This window comes from Formica exsecta, unplaced genomic scaffold, assembly GCF_003651465.1.
Source record: "Formica exsecta isolate Colony F162 unplaced genomic scaffold, ASM365146v1 scaffold614, whole genome shotgun sequence".
NCBI classification, from domain to species: domain Eukaryota; kingdom Metazoa; phylum Arthropoda; class Insecta; order Hymenoptera; family Formicidae; genus Formica; species Formica exsecta.
In genome coordinates, this window is record NW_021853375.1 from 476586 (window position 1) to 498424 (window position 21839).

At 35.0% G+C, this 21839-nt stretch overlaps 4 protein-coding genes across 7 annotated transcripts in view; 3 read left to right on the forward strand and 1 right to left on the reverse strand.

Moving 5' to 3' along the window:
* The window catches only part of LOC115242654, a 10109-nt gene extending 4845 nt beyond the window's left edge, over window positions 1-5264 (forward strand). The window contains exons 11-18 of the mRNA XM_029819107.1: window positions 195-1438; window positions 1567-2251; window positions 2699-2916; window positions 3096-3720; window positions 3817-4058; window positions 4150-4354; window positions 4556-4635; window positions 4797-5264. Of these exons, the coding sequence (XP_029674967.1) occupies window positions 195-1438; window positions 1567-2251; window positions 2699-2916; window positions 3096-3720; window positions 3817-4058; window positions 4150-4354; window positions 4556-4635; window positions 4797-4937 (3440 nt within the window). The 3' untranslated portion in view covers window positions 4938-5264. The remainder of the gene's footprint in view (window positions 1-194; window positions 1439-1566; window positions 2252-2698; window positions 2917-3095; window positions 3721-3816; window positions 4059-4149; window positions 4355-4555; window positions 4636-4796) is intronic.
* Window positions 5265-6445: 1181 nt separating this feature from the next.
* LOC115242643 (small glutamine-rich tetratricopeptide repeat-containing protein alpha-like) lies at window positions 6446-9190 on the forward strand. The gene is made up of 4 exons (XM_029819088.1): window positions 6446-6599; window positions 7267-7613; window positions 7692-8153; window positions 8277-9190. Exons 2-4 carry the CDS (start codon window positions 7294-7296, stop codon window positions 8386-8388), a joined length of 894 nt encoding a protein of 297 aa, XP_029674948.1. The 5' UTR covers window positions 6446-6599; window positions 7267-7293; the 3' UTR covers window positions 8389-9190.
* A 2870-nt stretch (window positions 9191-12060) lies between these two features.
* On the reverse strand, window positions 12061-13201 carry LOC115242615. The gene is made up of 2 exons (XM_029819034.1): window positions 13046-13201; window positions 12061-12553 (listed from the first exon to the last, which is right to left on the reverse strand). Exons 1-2 carry the CDS (start codon window positions 13167-13169, stop codon window positions 12255-12257), a joined length of 423 nt encoding a protein of 140 aa, XP_029674894.1. The 5' UTR covers window positions 13170-13201; the 3' UTR covers window positions 12061-12254.
* On the forward strand, window positions 13092-19823 carry LOC115242671 (ras-like GTP-binding protein Rho1). Of its 4 annotated transcripts, none has more exons than XM_029819141.1 (5): window positions 13092-13213; window positions 17033-17115; window positions 18678-18838; window positions 18929-19312; window positions 19520-19823. In XM_029819141.1, the coding sequence occupies exons 2-5, from the start codon at window positions 17058-17060 to the stop codon at window positions 19556-19558; spliced, it is 642 nt and encodes a 213-aa protein (XP_029675001.1). In that variant the 5' UTR covers window positions 13092-13213; window positions 17033-17057; the 3' UTR covers window positions 19559-19823. The 4 variants fall into 4 exon arrangements, with proteins under 4 accessions (XP_029675001.1, XP_029675004.1, XP_029675002.1 ...); XM_029819142.1 differs by lacking the exon at window positions 13092-13213 and adding an exon at window positions 13266-13748; XM_029819144.1 differs by lacking the exon at window positions 17033-17115 and having other exon boundaries at window positions 13093-13213.
* Window positions 19824-21839: the final 2016 nt, after the last annotated feature.

A 21839-nucleotide genomic window follows, 5' to 3' on the forward strand; every position in this document is an offset into this window, starting at 1 on the left:
TATATAATAGATATTTTATATTAATATTAATATAAAAATGATTTAATTTTTATTAAAATATAATGTATGCATTTATTAGAATAAGTAATTAATTTTTTTTTCCAATACGGAAATTTTTTTTATTTTGACAAACATTTATATAATATTCTGTTCAATATTTGCATATTTTATGATAAAATTTCGTTTTATTAAAGGCAAGTTAAAACTGGCGAATCTTCACGTCACCGAGAATTTCACGATTGACGTGAACACATCTATGGTGAAAATGTTCGACGAGCGGTTTCTTCATATTTACGAAAACGTCACTATATTGGGTGATCTACATCTTCGGAACATCAAAATTGAAAATATGGCTGCACTCTTTGTAGAAGATATTCCAGTAAATGTCAACGACATGTTTAACAACTCCTGGACGAAATCCAGCGATCAGACGATCACGGAAAAGATCACTTTGGAAAACGGCCTCACCATCGATAGACTCAACACAAAGTACCTCAACGGTTTCGCGAAAAATGACTTCCTGTACACCACAATGGAGGAGATACCGAGCGAGTTCACCAATCTACGCTTCGAAAATCTTCATGTTGACGAGTTCTTCCCTGAAGATGGTTCAAATGAAGACGGTTCGAACGACCATCTCTTTCAGGTTGAATCAAACCAATTAATTATTCGAAGACAATTGCATCTACAAAGTCTTCAAGCGGAAGATATCATTACCTTAGCTTTCAACGGCATCGACGTTGGCGACATCATGAACGGGGTTCAAGCAAATATCTCGGGAACCGCGAAACTTCCAGCCATTCAAGCGCGTCGCGTATTCGTCGACAATCTCAATGTCCGTCTTCTCAATAATCGCGAAATCTTCTTCGAAGATGGGCTTCGCATCAACGATGATCATCAGATAGCAACCTTGAAGATACCACAATTCAATGTACAAGAATTAGAAATGGAAAGGTTGAATGGAACCGAGTTGAATTTTCTGGCGCAGTTAAAAGTTCTGACGGATTCTGACTTGAGTAGAATCGTCATTGATGGAGACTTGATGGTAGATAATTTGACAGTCGGCCAAGTGGATGGACAATCAATCGAGAGTTTCTTAGAGGAATTAGGGCAAAGCGATATTGTGATAACATCGGAGAAGAGCATCGAAAACTTGATCGTAGAGAATATAACATTGGAGTTTCTTCATGGTCGAAATTTTGATGAACATTTTGCCAGTGTTCTCACGAAATCGAGGGAACAAACAATACCGGGACATTTTTCGGCCCATGTTATCACTTCAGATAACGTCACAATAGATTTCATTAACAAACAGAACGCTTCGCAGCTCATGTGGGTGGACGAGCCTTTAACGATCACGGGCAACGTAACATTCTCCGATTTATTTGTCGAAGGCGACGTAATTAGTTCGAACTTGAATGGGCGTGACGTGCGCGAGGTAAAAATAAAGATCTCATTCCATAATCTTAAACATATAAAATGTTGATTAACAATTTTATTAATTTTTATATTTTTTTCTATGAAAAAATAATCTAATATTTTAATTTTTTTTTTCTTGTGTTATAGTTATACGATAGTTTATTGTACATTCCGGCGAAAAATATCGATTTCCTGAAGGTGGACGAAATTTCCTGGGAGACGCCCTTGACTAGTCCTACCTCTATATCTTACTTATTGAAGAACGCTGTGACAAAAACTGAAGACCAAAATATCACGGGCAAAGTGATCTTTATGAAGGACGTTCACGCGTGGGCGGTCACCGGCGCGTTCAACGAGATCAATGAGATTGGACGCATAATATCGGACGCCGTGATCGATAACGGGGAAGAGATCGAAATCAGCGGAAAGAAATTCTTCGAGGATGATTTCATCGCAGATAAGTTGTTGGTGAACGGTGACCTGGGCATTGCCAAGGTCAACGACGTGGATATTCTCAAGTTTAACGATTCGGTTGCTAGGAAGGATCGCGAGGAAACGATTGTCGGTCCATTGACATTCCTCAAGGACGTTACAATCGAAAAACTACGCGCAAACGATGCCGATCTCAATGCGTCCATCAGCGTTGCTGTACGTTCCGACGACGTTATGCCGGATAACATCTTCTTCGAGGAGCTTGTAGTGATGGACGACGTAGATTTAAAAAATTTGAACGGGATAGACTTCGACAAGTTCGCGAACGATCGTGTCACTCTCACCGGAAATCACAGTATCTCGTGCGATTTGAAATTTAATGGTGCCATCACAATAACAGGTGAAATAGTTATACAAGTTAATTTAATGATAATATAAGAGTCAGAATTCTTTCAATGAGAGATAAAGAGGGAGAAATTAGTGATCAATAATTATTTAAATTATCTATTCATTTGGAGCAAGATTAATTCGATAGCATTTTGTCATTTTAGTTTGTAATTTAGAGTGCACGAGTTTTTGATAAAATCTAATAAATTTTTTTATATATAATTATACAACTCCATTATATTTTATGTTATAATAATTTTGTTCGGGATTAAAAATATGTGTTTATAATTTAAAGAATACGGATTTTAAGAAATGATGCAAAAAATATCTTTATAAATATGTTCCTAGGATTTTACAATATAATTATTTTGATCATTATTTTAAAAAGAAGAATTTAAAAAGATTTTAATGTAAAATTTGATAAAAAACATTGACATTATTTCTCTACGTGATGTTTCAGGTAATGCACAGATAAGGAAAATCAATGGAATTCAACCATCCGAGTTTGTCCTTAATAATATTAATGAGGTGCAGATGATATATGGCACAAAAACTTTTGAAGAGGATTTGATAATCGAAGGAAATATTACTGCGCCGCAAGTCAATGATGTCGAAATAATAAAGGAATATAGCGACGGTGTACAAAACGATGAAGATGTCGATATCTTTGGAAATCTTGTTAGTATAACATCAAAAGAATCTTTTCATTTCTATCAAGTTGCAATAAATCTACAAGATTCAAAGATTTAAAAATCGGAGACAGAAATCGAAATTAATACAAGCTATAGTAGTTTAACACAAATGTTCAATATTATAAAATTAATTTTGATATATGCTTGAATTATGTCTTCCATTAGATTTTTAAGGCGAACGTTCGGATTCAAAATATGAATATTTCCGGTTTGGTGAACGGCGTAAACTTGCGTTCCATTATCAGCGATTCCCAAGAAATAGTGAATAAGACTCTTCAAAGCCTGGAGGAAAACTGGAGGATAATCGAACAGAATATCGAGTATAGCTCACTAGTGTCCGAGACCTTGCGCAATATCTTCTTTTATCTGGACATAGAAAAGAATCTAAAGATACCTGGGACCAATGTCAGCAAGATCGATGTAGTGTACTTCAACGAGAACACGATCAGATTAAACATGTACAGCGAACAGCCCGGAAGATTTTGCGGGCTACCAGACAATTGTTCGTGTGCGTATCAGTCTGTGGTAGAAATCGTTGATAGAAATGTGCGAAAATGGCAAGTGAATCCCGGAGAAATCGTAAAGAATTTTCACGATCCGGGCGGTATTTTCGGTGTCAATGTAATAACAAACGCCGTTTCGAGCAATGAGAAATGCATCTCGACGAGAACCAAGGAAGAATATACTACAATTTCCTTGATGAAGTCTGAAGATTCTAAAGAGATTCACGAAGAGGTTTTCGATAAGATAGAGGGATACTTGAAAGATGCCAGCATTTTTAAACACGATGGTACGTACATCATGTTAAAAGAATCCATCGTTAAAATTAAAATAAAAAGAAAGTTAATGTGAGATTTCAAACATTAATATAAAATTTAATTTATAGATGATGTGTATATAGTTTTGGCGATTTACTATGATAAAACACACACGACACATCGTACAAACTCCTTGCTTTATAGACTACATATAACGAAGAGAAATGCAACATTAGTTCAAGAAATTCCCACGGATGGTGCTTGGACCACCCAGATTTTTGAAATTAATCAGGAAGTGTTTCTTCTCATCGGCTGCTTTGGCGAATCTTCGGAATCTTTATTATACAGATTCAATCCATTAACACAAAAGGTGTAATAATTGTCGAGAAAATCAAGAGATAGAAAATAATCTGCATACAGCTTCTTGTAAAATAAAACTAATCCCTTTACTTTTCTTGTAGTTTGAACAACTGAGAACATTCGCAAGCAGAAGTCGTTACGTAAAGAGTCTATCGCAAGGAAAGGATTATTTTATTCTACTGGATAATCCTGATATGAACGCCGTGAACATTTACAAATATGATCCCACATCTCGCAACTTTTACAACTATCAAAATATTTTTCATGTTCGTCAGATTAATGGAATCGAATGCTTCTACACCGATGGTACGAATTTCAAAGTGATAATTTAATTAATTACAAGACACATTGTGTGTATATTTTTACTATAATCCTGTAACGATTATAATTAAAATTCACGATTTACAATTGACGGTTATTATATATTACAATTAAAATTTTATTTTTTATTTATTTATCATCTACAATTTAAAAATTTTATTCTTTTACCGTTATTTTATCTTACAGATTTTGGCAACAGCGATGTGTTTGTGATTGTCACGACGCAGGGTGGACGATTTTATGTTTACGAATATATGTTTGCCGGGGTAAGCCTATTATATTTTTTTCTATATGTTGTCTCTTATTTTCTTATATATGAATATAAATAAAATAAGAAATTTTCTGACGGTTTCTTATGGAATAAAATATTTTAAAGCAATTTGAAGATACATGCTATACTATCGTGTGATTTCACGATTATTTTCAGAAATTCCAGATGAAACTGCAATACACTGTGGATGGCTTACGAACGATGATGCCGTTTTACCATATGGATCGTCATTATATCTTGATTGGCACAGATGACAACAATATAATCTTTCGAATTGTAAAACAGGGTCCACATTAATCCTACAAAGAGATCGTTATAAAAATGAATTTTGTATATATATATATGCACACGCATGAATATTTATATATTTCGATATATATTAAAACTCGATACAAATATTTATTACGCCGTTGAACCGATAGTCAAGACTGTATAAAAAATACGGCGATATTAATTATCATTATTTATTTTTTTTCAATATTGTTATTTATTTCTACTATTGGTTATTATTATTTTCTCGTTAATGCATTTATTGCATTGCATATTGTTATATATTATTTATTATATTACGCGAGTGATATTAACAAATGAGTTATTTGCGAATAAAATTTACACAAAGCAAAATATAATTACTATAAAATATTTTATATATCGTATATAATTTCGCATTGATATCCAACATTCTGCGTATCAAATTATATATTTAATGTTCTTTCTATTGCTTATTAATTGTTTAAAATAAAATTTAAAGAGGCGCGGCAATTCTCGTGAACACTTGCGCACTGACAATGAGAGAGCTTACGAATTTCAAATCATTGTAGACGCATTTTGTAATATATGCAAAACTATGAAAAACGTATGCGAATTACGAAGCAATATGTATATCAGAATATTAATAGAAGATTCGTTGATATTTTTTTTACCTATTTCAGCTGTGTTTCGACAAAATAAAACGACGCGATCGCGATAGCACAAAATTCAACGGCAAAAGAACGCATTTTGTTTACAAACAACATAATTATATAACCGTACATGTTTCTATTAATATATTCCACGAATAAGATAAACGTTAAAGCTCTTCTAAAAAAATTCACGAATCGCAGATACATTTTCATCTATATTTGGCGAATCTCCCCAATGAGCAGACAATATTTTTGAAAATGTTCTTCAAAATTTTTGAGATACATTTCTAAAAATATTTTTGAAAATGTTCTCCAAAATTTTTGAGAAACATTTCTAAAAATATTTTTGAAAATGTTCTTCAAAATTTTTGAGATACATTTCTAAAAATATTTTTGAAAATGTTCTCCAAAATTTTTGAGAAACATTTCTAAAAATATTTTTGAAAATGTTCTTCAAAATTTTTGAGAAACATTTCTAAAAATATTTTTGAAAATGTTCTTCAAAATTAAAAAAAAACATTTTTAAAAATATTTTTAAAAACACATTAAAATAATGTGGGGGAGGGGGGATAAGTCCCCTTTTAATCATAAAAAAAATGTTTATATTAACATTTGCTATTTCAAACGAATATTTCATGTAAGATAAATAAACATTAAATAAATATTATTTTACATAATGTTTATTAATTTTACATGAAATATTCGTTAATAATATTTTAAATAAATATTATTAACGAATATTTCATGTAAAATTAATAAACATTAAATAAATATTATTTTTACAATCAATTGTACAACGTACAATTAATGAACAATAAATATTAAAAATACATTTAAAAAATATTGTCTGCTCATTGGGCAATACGTTCGCACAGCGGATGTCATCGAAGTTCATCCCGCCAGTGGTGCGCGAGCTGCACCGAAATTGCAACTTTGGAACAGACTTCAAAGTGCTACGTGCGCGCGAGCGAAAGAATTTTTCTCCGTCTGTTCTGCTCCGTTCTCGTTCGGCTTCGTTCCTGTCAGTTCCTGTCTGTGTTACCCGATAGAGAAAAAGGTGCGATTCCCTTCGCGTTTTCTCGCCTAATCATGAGCGTTGCATCGTCACTCTCTCGCGTTCGTTCCCATCAGCTGTCACAAGCGCAACGTCCACGAGGATTAGCACAGATTAGCAGAGTCCGATGTTGTTAGACAGAACACGTAACGCGTTTACAAAATGTGACATCATCGCGATTCGGAAGGATAATTGAGTTTCTGGAAAACTTATCCGCGCGTAAAAGGGCCTACTTTTATCTCTTTAAAAACGTTCGGCAAAACTTTTTGGTTATGTCAACCGATAATAAATAATTGCGCCTACATCACTTTCTGGATTTTTCTAACTGCCGTTGCGTCCGGCAAAATGGCATAACAAATAGTGAGATACTTCGACGTGTCTCGATTAGCATTTTTGCATTTTTATTTTTTTTTTAAGGAGAATACAATAACAAGGCTCTAAGTAGGTCAATGTAAATAATAAAAAAGGGCTAATAAGAGCCAGACGCTAGATGAAGGCGCAAATAAAGAAATTAATAAAATTCTAATTAATTATAGGCGTTATTTATTAAATAATTTTTTTTTAGTTTATTTTATTTTCGCTAATTAGATGATTATGATGCTGCACTTGATATATATATGATATGTTATAGGATATTGCATTTTGATAACAGACTGTTTTTTCTTTGCAGGAGTAAATATTTCCTTATTGAGCACTGATGGCTGTCAAAGGATTAATTTCGGCGATTGTTCAGTTTTTGACTGATCAATTGCAAGATGGGGACATAACTGCTGACTCCCGTGAGAGTTTAGAAGTGGCAATCCAATGTCTGGAAAGTGCTTACAATGTGCAAGCTTCTGATGCTCCGGCAAATTTTAATCTATATCAGGTTTATAAGAATACTGTGGAGAACGCAGCGTCTAATTTAGGCCCAGAAGCTACAGCAGAATCAAAGGCTGAGGCAGAAAGATTGAAAAATGAAGGCAATGCGCTTATGAAACAAGAAAAGCATCACGAAGCGCTTGCCAATTATACAAAGTATTTTTACATAATTTCTCTATTTTTATAGTCTATAAAATATTCTTCTATTTTGATTAAATCTATTTTTGTTTACAGAGCAATACAATTGGATGGTCGCAATGCGGTATATTATTGCAATAGAGCCGCTGTTCACAGCAAACTTGGTAATCATGCCCTAGCCATTAAAGATTGTCACACAGCACTCTCTATCGATCCTTCGTATAGCAAGGCATATGGTCGGTTAGGCTTAGCATATTCTAGTTTGGAGAGGCATAAAGAAGCTAAGGAAAGTTACGAGAAGGCTTTAGCAATGGAACCAGATAATGAGAGTTATCGAAATAATTTACAATTAGCGGAAGAGAAATTGGCTCAGTTAGGTGTCAATCAGAATCTGCCTAATATGCCTGGTGGTATGGATCTGAGTGCTCTTCTAAGCAATCCTGCTCTAATGAACATGGCACGTCAGATGTTATCTGACCCAACTATGCAGAATATGATGTGCAATCTCATGTCTGGCAATGTGGAGGAAGGTGGTCGTATGGAAGTACTCATAGAAGCGTAAGTGTATTATTTATTATCATTTTATATTTGATAAAATCAAAACGTATTGATATTAAATTTTCTCGATAGCTCGATACATTTATGTACTTTGGCTTATGCATACGCACATAAATATTTCAGAGGTCAACAATTGGCACAACAAATGCAGAATGCAAACCCCGAGTTAATCGAATCGCTAAGACGACAAATGGGCGGCAATCCAAACGATCCAGAACCACCGCAGCAAAATTAAAATATATGACTGATTATATCATAGGATTTGAACACTTTATGTGAATATCATTTTCTTTCTCACTCGTTACATGACAGTGCGTCGTATCGTTTTTTAAAATATCGCGAGGTGAGACTTATGGCTTCAATGACAATTATTCTGTCATCATGTTTAAAGCAAAGGTAACACGAAATACCATAGAAATCTTTTCATAGATTAGTTATCAATTACGGGAATGCAAAATCATGTTTCTGGGCTTTTCCTCTTCTATCTCTCTTTTTCCTCTCTTCTCTTTTCTTTCTCCTTCTTCCCCCCATATACAATTTTTTATGCAAGAATTAATACAATGCGACAAAATGTTTTTTAAATGCTGCAATAATTTAAATAATTGTAAACAACATCCAATTTACTCAGAACTATATTACTCAGAATATTGTTTCTCAGTTTGTGTTTGAATGCTGAATGCACATACAAATTTATATAATGCAATTTTTTATCACATGTCCCAATTAAGTGATTGAAAATGATTAATGCAAATATATGTATATTTTATTGATATATTTTTGAATTTTCTCTACATGCATATTATATGTAATATAGAGAATTGTCAATATTTTATAAACATGCGATCATTATATATATATATATAAATTGTTCGTTAAAATCTTTAACCTTCGACCTCAGACAAGAGCTTATGTTCACAGTCTTGAGTATTTCGAACATGCTGGTTTCTCAATACATTGCATATTGAAAATAAAGCAATGTGTCAATTATAAAAAATAAATTGTAATAAAAATTGCATGATAAAGAGCATTTGAAGATATTTCTTTTTAATTATTTATTTATTTAATTTCTTCTATTCAATAATGGAACATTATTATTCACACACACGCATACACACTCTAAAAGATTATTAATAAACAATTAAAAAGAAATTAAGAAAAAAATCTAAGCGCGAACAAACAAAAAGTTCTTCTATTCGATAATTGGAACATTATTATTCACATACACATATACATATTCTGAAAAATTATTAATAAGCAATTAAAAAGAAATCAAGAAAAAATCGAAGTGTTAACAAATAAAAAATATCTGATAAATATTTATTTCTGACGTATCATGCATTGTTAAAAAATCCCCGATTGTAAGATATTTTCCAAAAGCGAATATTATATACTTATTTTTTTCTTTTTTTGTTTTTGTTTTTTTTTCTTTTCTTTTTATTGTAAAGATTTGTTTTCGACATAAATACTTTTGATTTTGCAACGCTAGAAAGTTTTTCCCATCCTTAATTTATCGGCATCTTCGTAACGTTAGACGAACATGTTCGCTATGCGATGATAATCAATAGATATAGTTTCTCTCTGCGAACAGGATACGTAAATTCCATTAACGACCGCATTCCCTGTATTCCACGGGATCGGGCATAAGCGCTCGCCAATTCCGCGTGCGTCATACGGTGACATCATTCTTATTTGGCACGTACTTACGTATCGCATACACGTACACACATGTTCTCACATATTCACGCTCGAATACGCACACGCAAACAATATATTGCAAGCTATATTCGTGATTTGTATACTCGAGTATATTATCTATGATTAAAAGCGGATCGCGTTCGCGCATACTTCTTTAAGATCAGCTGACTGTCATAAAGTTCATTCAAGAATATGAAACGCAGTTCATAAAAATGAGCGATTTAAAGAGAACTTGACAGTTTATTTGTTATATCAATAATTTCAAATTATTTGCATATTGATTTATTAGTTCGAATTCTTAATCGCACAAATAATGCAGGAATTTATTTTTTAAATTTTTATATTCTATATCTTTCTATTGGAATAATCTAGAATTTTAAAAAATTATGTATGTATAGTATAATATTTAAATGATAATTAAAATATATTATATTATCTCGAATACGAATCTAACTTATTCTGATAAAAGAATTTTGTTATGCAGAATTGTCATGTTTAACGCTGAATGCACAACGAGAATGCAGCTATAAATGTCAGGATGTCTCGTGTCCTTGAACATTTTTATTTAAAAAAAATGGTGAAGAAATATAAATCCGGACTATTTATTTTGTTAATAATTGGGGAAATTTTTGATAATGGTATTTATTTTATCCAGCCGATAAGTTGTTTAATGACATGTCGATACGCGCCATAAACATGCATCGCGGCATGATGTGAAATTAATTAAAAAAAATGAAAATATTCCACATAGTGTGTCATCCAAAAATAGATATAATGTGTGTGTGTGTATATTTTTAAGTATTTGCAATTTTCTGCAGCGTGTGTGCGTATGTGTGTGTGATATTCATCATTCATTATATTGTATAATATTGAATTTTTCGTAAAAACAAAAAAGTTTTAGTATCTATAAATTTACATGCACGTGTATATATCTCGTATTTTTTTAAAATTTTATGTGATTCTGAGGTTTTTTTTTTATTATTAATTTCCATTAGAGTCCATTATTATTTTACATACAGCAAAATTATTTTTTCCCGATATATCGTTATTAAAATTTACATTTTATGTTAATATATGTCAAAACAAAATTGCAAACTATTTCCATACAAGCTGGTTGAACATTTTTGTTCCCCTAAATCGGACAAATTTCATATCTTTCCGCGCGTTGCAACGCAATAATAATGGTAGACATTCGCACGCATATATATAGAGAAACGGCGTGGCCGTTATTTACATATTTTCCAACCCTTTCGCACACATCCACCCACAAACAGAGGTGGCGGCGGCGGCAACAGACACGAGCAAGGAAGCGCGATGCGCATGCGCAAACTTCTTCCACAGGTCCATGACGTGCGGCGCATGATTCGCCGGTTTCGGAGCGTATATAGCAGGGCCGAAATAAGATAATTTGCCGGGCGCCGGCAAAATTTCTGAATCGATCTCCTATTTAGCCGAATACGCAGTGAACTCACGTGCCGCGCCTTTCCTTGCGATCAATGATTATAGCTTTACCTGTCCGCCGAGGCATTTACGAAATAATTTATGTGAGCAGCATAATCGATGTGTAACACTCGTTACTAAGCACGTTCCTTCTCCCGCGACTTTTTCTTTTTTTTTTCTTTCTGTCTTTACGATATCTGTATGTATACTTGACTCATTTCGGATGGGAATGTGCAAACGGGATGTATAGAGAAAGAAAGAAATTCTATAATGTAATGTCGAGATAATGTCTTAAGGATGTATGTGTCATATCCCATACAGCATAGAATGTTGTAACAACATCGCAACATTGCGGCAATGTTGCAAATGTTGCTGCAATATTCTGTACTGTATGGGATGTCAAAACATTGATAAAAGCATGGAAATTTCGTAGACTGTTCTACTATATTTCTTCTGAGTATTTGTGCAAAACCTGAGCACAATTCTCTTAAGGGGCTGGAAATTATTTAAGTGTAAAGTCAGTAATTGGTTCTTATGGAAAATCGCGTATTGTTGCATTTATTGACAAATTTGACAAGGAAAAAACGTTGCCAACGAAATAAAAATTTTTATATATATATTAAGAAAACTCTAATAAATATTTGTGCAAAACTTGATTTAATTTTGACAAATTTTTTGCTGCTATTGTACAGCCAAAACATCCTTAATATCCCCAGACAGCACAAAACGTCCTCAGGATCATCCTGAATATGTAGATGCCCTTTGGACGTCCTAAGAACATCCTTGTGCTATCTGGGTCTGTTTCTACGTGAATGTTGTTTATTTTCGTTGGATACACTCACACGATGAGATACTAAATTTCTTTGTACGATCGATCGGAACCGTTCTACGACGCGAAAGTTACGTTGTCACGAGGATTATTAATATTTATGTATCGCGAAATCAATGTGTGTCCATTCGATCTAATCAATTTATGAATGCCGACCCGGTTTGATAGCGGATAAACCAGACACGCGGACAAGTGGGCGAGTCACGCGACATTCGGACCCCGGCATTTGGACGTCCTCGGTGCATTCCTGAGATGTGTGTCCGAAAAGCATCTCTCGCCCTACCATCGCGACCGATCGCCGCACATTCGACCAATGTGGAAAGATCATACGACAAACCCGCGCGTGTGCAGTAGCGCTTAAGTAGCGTATATACTTCACCGTAATAAGAGTATCGTTGTACCTTTTGCGGCAAAAGAAAATCTAGAAAATGTTGAAAGAAGCAAAATTAATGTAAACACATTGTTTACTTATTTTCCTTCCAAAAACGTTATACAAATCATAATTTCTTTTCTACATAATTTTTAAAAGAAATTACTCGGAACGTTTGTACATGCCCTTACGTCTTTATATATATTTATATATTTTTAATCAATGCAAATAGTAGAAACAAATTTTCAAAAAGGTAACTTCTTATTTTTGAAAAACTTATGTATCAAATTAATACTTATAATATACTATTTAAGATATTTTATATATCATTATATATATAGGGAGCTTTCCAGCAAAAAAACACAGATGGACACAATGTCACGCAATTGGCTATTAAATAGAGAATCAAAAAAAAAAAGCCTAAAATTTTTCTATTTGACAGCTAATCATATGATTTTGTATTTATGTTTGTTGGAAAGCTCCCATAAATATTAAAACAATAGCGATAAAACAAATTTATATAGATTGGCAAAAACCTCCTACATGACATCTAAGCACGAGTCTGCGAAAATCGGTCACGTGGGGGCGATGACGTCACTGGCGCATGCGCGGAAACGTCCCGCCGGTGGGATTTGTCCCACGATCGTTCTACACTGCACTCAACAGATCGAGGTGTGGCCATCGAGGGCAGCCATTTTCTTGACTTTCTGTCGCTTAAGATTTCAGGTAAATACGCAATTATATTTTAAGTTAGCGCCGGCCGGAGTGGTGCGAGGGTGCGTGGTGCGCTGTACGTGCGGTCGTCGCGAGAGTGCCCGGGCACGTAGAGATCCCGCCGGGACATCGGGCCGGGTATACGGTGCTAAAAGAGGGAAAAAAGGAGCCTGCTCCTCCTCCGCGAGCCGAGGGAGTGAGGGAGAGAGAAAGAGAGAGAGAGAGAAAGTGTATGTGTGCGTGCGTGTGTGTGAGGCGGGGAGATAGGTAGCGAAGGAGAGCGAGAACGGATCGCGCGAGGAGACTCCGAGGGAGTGTCGTGCGTCGCGAATCTCGTCCGCTCGGCATCACCGCGCTGCTCTGAAGGCTCGGACGGTTATCTCGTATCCGCGTCGTTCGTGCGCATTCTACTCGTGCTAGATCTACGTCCACGTCGTCGTCCTCTTCGTTGTCTTCGACGCCGCTGTCGCGAAGCTGAGCAATCCGCACGACGGATCTTTTGGAATGCTTTCGGGCTCTACCTGACACTACGTGGCCGTTTAGTTCAGTAAGTAAAGTCTCTCTCTTTCTGTCTGTCTCTCTCTCTCTCTCTCATATCAGACACACACAGGCATATCTCTCCGCTCTCGTGACGATTCCCTTGCGTACCTCTGTGTTACGCACCACGCACTTCTCACGCCGCTTCTTCCTTACCCCCTTTCTTTCCCATTCGACAAGTCTACCTTTTTCGGCCGCGATAAACGTTACATTCCCCCGCATTCGTTATATGTTATATTCGGACGATGGTGGAGGAAAGAAAGGGGAAGGAGAAAAAAAAAAAAAATGGAAGTGCGGTTAAAAGGAATTAATTTCATCGTTCTCGTCTCGCTTCACAAAAGCACGGGTGGGGGCTTGCATTTTTGATGCGGAATTTTGCGGAAAAAAAAAAGCCGCGCGGCCACCCTCGCGCCACTTCTCGCGTCATTCCCGAAATTGCGGCGGATCCATGATCGATGAAATAGCTCGGCTCTCTCTCTCTCTCTCTCTCGTGACAGCGCTCGTTCCGAGGAGCCGGATGTCGCCTCGACGACGTTTACCCCCGCTCCCCTCCCTCCCTTCCGCCCTCCTCCCGCCCTGCGTAAACAAATTCTGGAATACGTGCGCGCTTTTGACGTGTGTGACGCGATTATGCGACGTGCCCAGCATCGCCGGGAGCGGCGCCGACCTCGGGTCCGTCTCCTTTCAGCTGCATCACTGTTCCACTTTCTACACCTGAAATATCACGGGATTGAGAATTTGAGCGGATTAAATTTGACGAGATCGATATTCATACGAGGCGGAGAGAAAAATGAAAAAGATTAGAGGAAAATATAACACTTGCAACTAAGAAGAAAAAAAAAAGAAAAAAAGAATACATATACTTCCAACATTACGTTATCAACGATGATTCTGACGTTTATTATTTTCAGTTACACTATCTACACTTTGTATCTTTCTCTTTTTATTTTTTTTTTGTTTTTCTTTTATTTATTTTTTTTATTTTTTTTGCGAAGCTTGAATGTGTGCACATGTAGCATTTTAAATGCGAAAAGAATGGAACCTTCGAATATCTGCGATGTCGATAGCGTCTCTCGAGAATTCACGTCATCGTTAGCGTCTCCTGAGCACTCGCGTCATCGATGGCGTCCTGGGTATCCGCCACGCACTCTCTCCCTCTCTCTCTCTATCTCTTTCTCTCTCTTTTTCACGCTCCCCGACCTTGGCCGATGCGCACTATCTTCGTCGTGAAGGAAGGCATAGGTTAGTTTAGCCGAGACGTACTCTCGTCTGTTCGTTTTAGTCGCACTCTCTAAACCTTGTTTCTTTCTTCTCGCCCCCTTTTTAAAAACGAAGTAAACATTTTAAATGCAGAAAGCGTAAAAAAGAATGTAGAGTGTAAGACTCCCAAGTCTTTTCTTTTTAATTCTACATACAATTTTCCACAAGTTTTCTCTCTTTTACATTTTCTTCTTTGACCAAAATATCTTGTTGTTCATTCAAGTGCGACTAAAAAGAACATATCTTCTAGTTGACATTTCTATCATCGTAGAAAACGCTCATCGACCGGGTTAGGAGTTATCAGAGGTGACTGCATGTCTTCTGCCATCGATCGATGTGTTCATTATCTTCGGGAATTCTATATTTAACGGAAGATACACAATAGGGAATTAATTTACCTCGATGTACAATTTTTTTATTCTCTCGATATCTATTCTGTATTTGTTTTCTTTTTCCCCAATAAATTGTAAATAGGGTTCAAATATATATATATATATATAAATCGTAAAACAAAAGACTCGTTCCTGCGTGTCACGGATTCGCGATATCGACGTGGACATTGTCGTCTGTTGCTCGAATATTTTGGCCAGTTTTGTTTGTAAGACTTCTGTGTATTGGAGCAGGAATAATACTTGGTCTTTGTGTTATTACGAAAGGATTGTCTATGGCAATTATTGTGTACTTTACAGATGATATTCCATATCGATGCTTTTTTATCTGTATGCGACTTTGCTGAATATCATTACAATCTATTGTAATGAGCCATTGTTGGGAGTGGGATGTGTAAAGGGATGAATTTTCGCATCAGAAGCTTTTTCTTTCGTTGCTGTCATAAATCGTAAAACAAAAGACTCGTTCCTGCGTGTCACGGATTCGCGATATCGACGTGGACATTGTCGTCTGTTGCTCGAATATTTTGGCCAGTTTTGTTTGTAAGACTTCTGTGTATTGGAGCAGGAATAATACTTGGTCTTTGTGTTATTACGAAAGGATTGTCTATGGCAATTATTGTGTACTTTACAGATGATATTCCATATCGATGCTTTTTTATCTGTATGCGACTTTGCTGAATATCATTACAATCTATTGTAATGAGCCATTGTTGGGAGTGGGATGTGTAAAGGGATGAATTTTCGCATCAGAAGCTTTTTCTTTCGTTGCTGTCAATTTATGTAGTACTTTCTTCTCGATTCTAGAATCAATGAGATCACTCTTTTCTGCTGTGGGCAACTGTATTTCAAATTGTTATAATCATTTAAAGCCATATTAGAATAGCCTCTGAACTTCTGTACAACATATTCTTGTGTCTGTACAGCTTGTATCACATTTGGATTTATGCTTTGTCAGATGGTTCTTCTAATGTGGATACATAGTGTTTGATATTGCATGTCTAACAAATAATATATCGGGCTTTTGTTTCTTTTCTCTTTTTTTTTCTGCATGTGATCTCGACAGATTATTATTTTATCCTAATGCATAAGGTAAAGTCTTTGATATATAAGTTGAAGGAACTTTTTGTTAGATGTAGCACTTATATAAATGCGATCCAAATGTAAGTGTAATTTTATATATTAGTCCATTTGGTATGTGATAACTGTTTTTATGGATATGATAAAATATTAAAAAGACCCTACCTTATGTAGCCACACAAATTCCATATATCTTGATTTAGATATGTACATAAGGTCATCGAATGCGATGAGAATCATTATATTTAATCATTGACAATCCTGTTGAAAAAAGTAGTATATATATTTTTTTATGTTAAAAGGAAAGAGTTAAGAAATGGAAAATATTGCAAAAATTTTATATAATGAAAGAGGTATTTTCAAGCTTTAATTATATATTTATACATACTTTTAGTATATATTATAAAATAGATAACATATATATGTATATATATATATGTGCGTGTGTGTGTATATATATATATATATGTGTATATGTATATATTGATATTTGTTGTGTGGTATATTGCATTCATCTCGCAGCTTCCTACCTACATCTAACATATAAAATGTCCACTTAAAACAGAGACGCTGAAAGAAAGACTAAAAACATGGGATGCAATGCGGGCCGATGCCTCGGTCCAGACGATACGGGGTACCCTGGATCAGGTACGACCCAGTCAATATCCTTTAAAACTTCAGCCCTCGTAGGTCCTGCTTTTTTATAGACCGAGTAGATCACAGGATTTATATGACACTCGCTTTACGAGAGTAGCTTTGGAATTATAGAAATAAATTAGAGTATGATAAATCGAAGTAGCCAAAGGGGACACTGTACTTTATTCTGTGCAGGGAAAAGGAATATTTCATATACTGTGAGAGATTAATTCGAAGTAAATAGGCTACAAAAAAGCTCTTTTTGAAAAAAGAAATTAAAAGAATTGAACTATATAGCCTACGAGGTTTGAACATAAGAAACTATTTATATTGCGCTCTCCCAAAAAGGAGAGATGTATATAACACATGACTTACACGGTCTCTCTCTTTCTCGAAGGTTTACCCTGATTTCTTCTTCCTAACTCTGTCCTGATGAAGAACGCTTCTTAGCCTCATCCGTCACTTCTTTCGTATATTTGTATCATACACGCTTTTGTGAATCTGTTGAACTAAAAAAAAAAAAGTTTGCCCTGCTCTCCACTCAATTATAATTTACCGATGCTGCAAGAGAAGCAAGTTTAGTACTGATGTCAATACTAACTCTTCGATTTTTTCCAGCTATCTTTTGCGTTCCCGACGTATTTCATTACGTTTTATAATATAAATCATTGTATATGTCGCAGACTTATCACACCGCATGCTTTTAGTTTGAATAATTTGGTAGTGTTCTTCGTGCACAATGTCGCATTGACTGAAATTCTTTATCGATATCAATTTAGTGTTACTTTTTAGGTGATAAGATATTCTAAGCTATATATCTATGTATATATATATGCTGACATTTAAAATACACGTTCTGAAAGATTAGAATTTATATAGAATTGCAATAGAATTTGCAATAGAATTCATCTTCTGTATCTATAATAGCATAAGACTTTTATTGTAGATAACATTAGTAAGAACATTAGAGATTACATCTCTTATGTAGGAGGAAAATATATTGTACAGTATATAGTATGTGTGTGTACTTTGTATAAATGAGTCACGATTAGTGAGAAACGCGATAAAAGCACGGCTACCGGATATTATCGCCTTAAACATTGTGGTACAATGTGATAGCAAAATTAATTATATATAAAAAAAGAATTTATATGACTAACTCTCTCCGTGTAAAGTAGGTAAGTTAGCTTGGTGGAGAAAATGTTTATTTTTTGGAAATTATATAAATTGCATTATCTCTCTCGAAACTTTTAGATAAAATAAATTGATAAATCGAAAACACAAAGTATGCCTGTTTGAGAGAAAGCTATATATTTGATCAAAATTTTATATATGATACGATAAAAAGAATTGAAAAATTTAGCACATTGACTTGATTGCAATTGTGAAATGCATCACTAACTTATAACAAATGTAAAACACATTCTGCTTTTCATATTAATTAATCAATCGTATTTACATACATCTTGAAAGCAATAAATGTTTTAAACAAGCAAACAGTGCCGATTGTACATCAGCTCACTAATTTACTTATCAATTATTTTAGGAATAACGTGTACTCTTTTGAATTTTAGGATTCATGGCAGCCATCAGGAAGAAATTGGTTATCGTGGGTGACGGTGCTTGCGGAAAAACATGTCTTCTCATAGTATTCAGCAAAGACCAATTCCCTGAAGTATATGTACCCACGGTATTCGAGAATTATGTTGCCGACATCGAAGTGGATGGTAAACAGGTGCATGTTTTCTTCAAATTTTTCTTATTCTTTTTGTTGAGAGATTTTTTTTTACCCTTTAACAAACGACGATGTTTATTTTGTGAACAGGTGGAACTGGCTCTTTGGGACACAGCTGGACAAGAAGATTATGATAGGTTGCGTCCGTTATCGTATCCGGACACGGACGTCATCCTAATGTGCTTCTCCATCGACAGTCCCGATTCCCTGGAGAACATTCCCGAGAAGTGGACACCAGAAGTAAAGCACTTCTGTCCGAATGTGCCCATTATCCTTGTGGGTAATAAAAAAGACTTGCGTAATGATCCTAATACCATCAAGGAATTGAGTAAAATGAAACAAGAACCTGTTAAGCCCGAGGAAGGTAGAGCCATGGCGGAAAAGATCAACGCTTTCGCCTACCTTGAATGTTCTGCTAAAAGCAAGGAAGGTGTAAGGGAAGTCTTTGAAACGGCAACCCGAGCTGCGTTACAAGTATGTCTTAATTAATAATATAATGTGTTATTCTTGTAACAATAATTCTTAAAGAATAGTAATCGTTAAATTCAATTATGCGAGTTAACATGAGACAAACGTTCATTGCGAGAAAAAAAATATTAAGTAAAATACTTCTTCTAATAATGATTACTTGCTATTCTTGGATTAACGCATTATACTAACGTGAATGTTGTAAAATTTCAGGTAAAGAAGAAGAAGAAGGGCAGATGTAGGCTCCTTTAAGATGTTTATCCCAAGTAAACCCGATGTAACACGGGCGAAATAATGGAATTGCGGAACTAGCTGTAACAAAGCTAGTCGTAATGCCGCAGATCCCGCGGAAACCATCTTTAATTATTTTACATAATAAAATATACACCAATAAAAAAATGAAAAAAGATAAGGTGCAACCGCGTCAAACCAGAACATTATTATTAATATTATTAATATTATAATTATTATTATATGCATTCTACATTGTTTTTTTTGTTTTTTTTTTTTTTTTTTTCGAGAAAACATACATCTTACATCCTATTTGTACCCGTCAGAAATGCTTAACTTTTTTTTTCATTATCTCTACTATCGATTCTTTATGTATATATTACATATACAGGAGCTGTTTTTATTTATCTTGACCATCTGGCACCCTCATTGCTTTTAACACGGTGCGAAAATTTTTTCGCACCATTTACAGAAAAGCAACAGATGTACTCCAAGCGTTCGAGATAAATAAAATTCTGTATATTGTTACATAATTTTTTTTTTTTTATCGTAGTGGCTCTTTATTTTGGTAATAAACAAAATGAAAGAAAAATTGATCGAGTTGAGAAAAAATATAGATAAGAAACGAAGAATATAAAACAGTGTAACACGCGAAACGCAGTTAAAGAACAATGTAGGAATCTAAAAAGGCGATTTGAGAGAATTCCGAATTTTTTTGCATCAAAGTTTTATTAAAATCGTCGCGTTATTGGCTCGTGAATGAAAAAAAAAAAAAAAGAAAAGTAATGGACATTTATTACATTATAAACGCGCATAGGTAGACCAGAGCAGAACACTTTACCCTTTAAGATACCAATTAGATTAAATGTGTGTATTATTATATATTTTATTATTATTACCTTTGAGTTATATTGTATCACAGTGACACACTAACACAACGGATTATAACAGCGGCTATATAATATATTTATGTATTTCGAGGGACGCGTTTTCTTTGTGTCTGACCACGCCGTAACTGGACTTGCGGCTTGCGCATTTTTTTATACACATGTATACGCCATTGATATCTTAAGCGTATAATGTACTCTTAATCAAAGATTATCGGTCGTACATGATTATCTCGCAACGATATGTCCCGAATTGATTTTACCATGTGTGCCACGATTATATTGAGTCAAGCTTACCTCGCGAAATTCACACAGATTTCCGACCTTGTTGTTTTCGCCACAAGTTCTTCCTGTTTCGCTTGTGCTACTCTTTACGTCGAAGTCATAGATGTCTATACTAAACTAGATTGCTAACTTGTAACAATAACAATGGCATGGCTTGCGTCCGATAGGATTTCCGATGTATGAGAAAAAATGGCCGCCGCCGAAAGAAAGAGAAAGAAAGATTTTCTTAAAACTGACACGAATGATTCGCTTCACACACACACAGGATCATGTCAAGTCCGTGCACAGGACCGCCGCCATTTTTTCTCATACAACCGGAAATCTCATGCGACACAAGTCCGAAGTCCCAGTTAGCAATCTAGTTTAGTATAGACATCTGTGGTCGAAGTGAAAAAAAAGATTGATGTGTTATTCGTCCTCTTGTGTAGAGATCCGTTTAATCTGTGTAAGATTCATAATAAAAATTGTGTTACAAAGACGTGGTGTTGAATTAACGGCCGCGTAACGCGAAGCTTCTCTCGGCCGTTAATTCAACGTTACTTGACTGCGGAATTGTGTTCACTAAGTTCTCTCTTTGTTTCTCTCGAACGCGCGTTTAGCGGTAGTATAGAGATCTTGTTATATTACACGCAATACGCTTTTAACTGGAACTTTTCAAAATCGCGTAATGGAAAAAGAAAAAAAAGAAGCTTAGCGACAAAAACTTAAGATACTTCTGCCACGAGCGAACGCGCGCATGACGGATTCGTGGAAAGCAAAGAGAAAAGGAAAGACGGCAAGAAGAGAGAAAGGGAGATGTATATTAAGCAATTAAGCGTGCCTGTGAATTAATGAGTGCTTTGGGAAACACTCGGATATACGCTCTCCACTTCTCTGTGCAAATTCGCGCGTCGCTGTGAGGCTCGAAAGTGTTCTTTTTATAATGAGTTTCGTGGATATATACCGCGCGTTATATATATAAATATATATATACATACATTACTTATATAATTGTATCAATTATGCACCCGAGATATTGTATATACTTATGATATAAACTCTTTACCGTTCTCTCATAATAGACACACGCGCGTCGATCGAGATTCGAATACCATTTTTCCAGAGCATATAATATATAATAATAATAATAT

What these genes read in the sequence shown, in the direction of transcription:
- LOC115242643 (XM_029819088.1), top strand. Translation starts at nt 7,294, where the DNA reads ATGGCTGTCAAAGGATTAATTTCGGCGATTGTTCAGTTTTTGACTGAT. An exon ending in GCGCTTGCCAATTATACAAA is followed by an intron (nt 7,614 to 7,691) that starts GTATTTTTACAT and finishes TTTTGTTTACAG; the next exon opens with AGCAATACAATTGGATGGTC. An exon ending in ATGGAAGTACTCATAGAAGC is followed by an intron (nt 8,154 to 8,276) that starts GTAAGTGTATTA and finishes TAAATATTTCAG; the next exon opens with AGGTCAACAATTGGCACAAC.
- LOC115242615 (XM_029819034.1), bottom strand. Translation starts at nt 13,169, where the DNA reads ATGGCCACACCTCGATCTGTTGAGTGCAGTGTAGAACGATCGTGGGAC. An exon ending in TGACCGATTTTCGCAGACTC is followed by an intron (nt 12,554 to 13,045) that starts GTGCTTAGATGT and finishes AATTTTGCTTCT; the next exon opens with TTCAACATTTTCTAGATTTT.
- LOC115242671 (XM_029819141.1), top strand. Translation starts at nt 17,058, where the DNA reads ATGGGATGCAATGCGGGCCGATGCCTCGGTCCAGACGATACGGGGTAC. An exon ending in TACGGGGTACCCTGGATCAG is followed by an intron (nt 17,116 to 18,677) that starts GTACGACCCAGT and finishes TTTGAATTTTAG; the next exon opens with GATTCATGGCAGCCATCAGG. An exon ending in CAACCCGAGCTGCGTTACAA is followed by an intron (nt 19,313 to 19,519) that starts GTATGTCTTAAT and finishes GTAAAATTTCAG; the next exon opens with GTAAAGAAGAAGAAGAAGGG.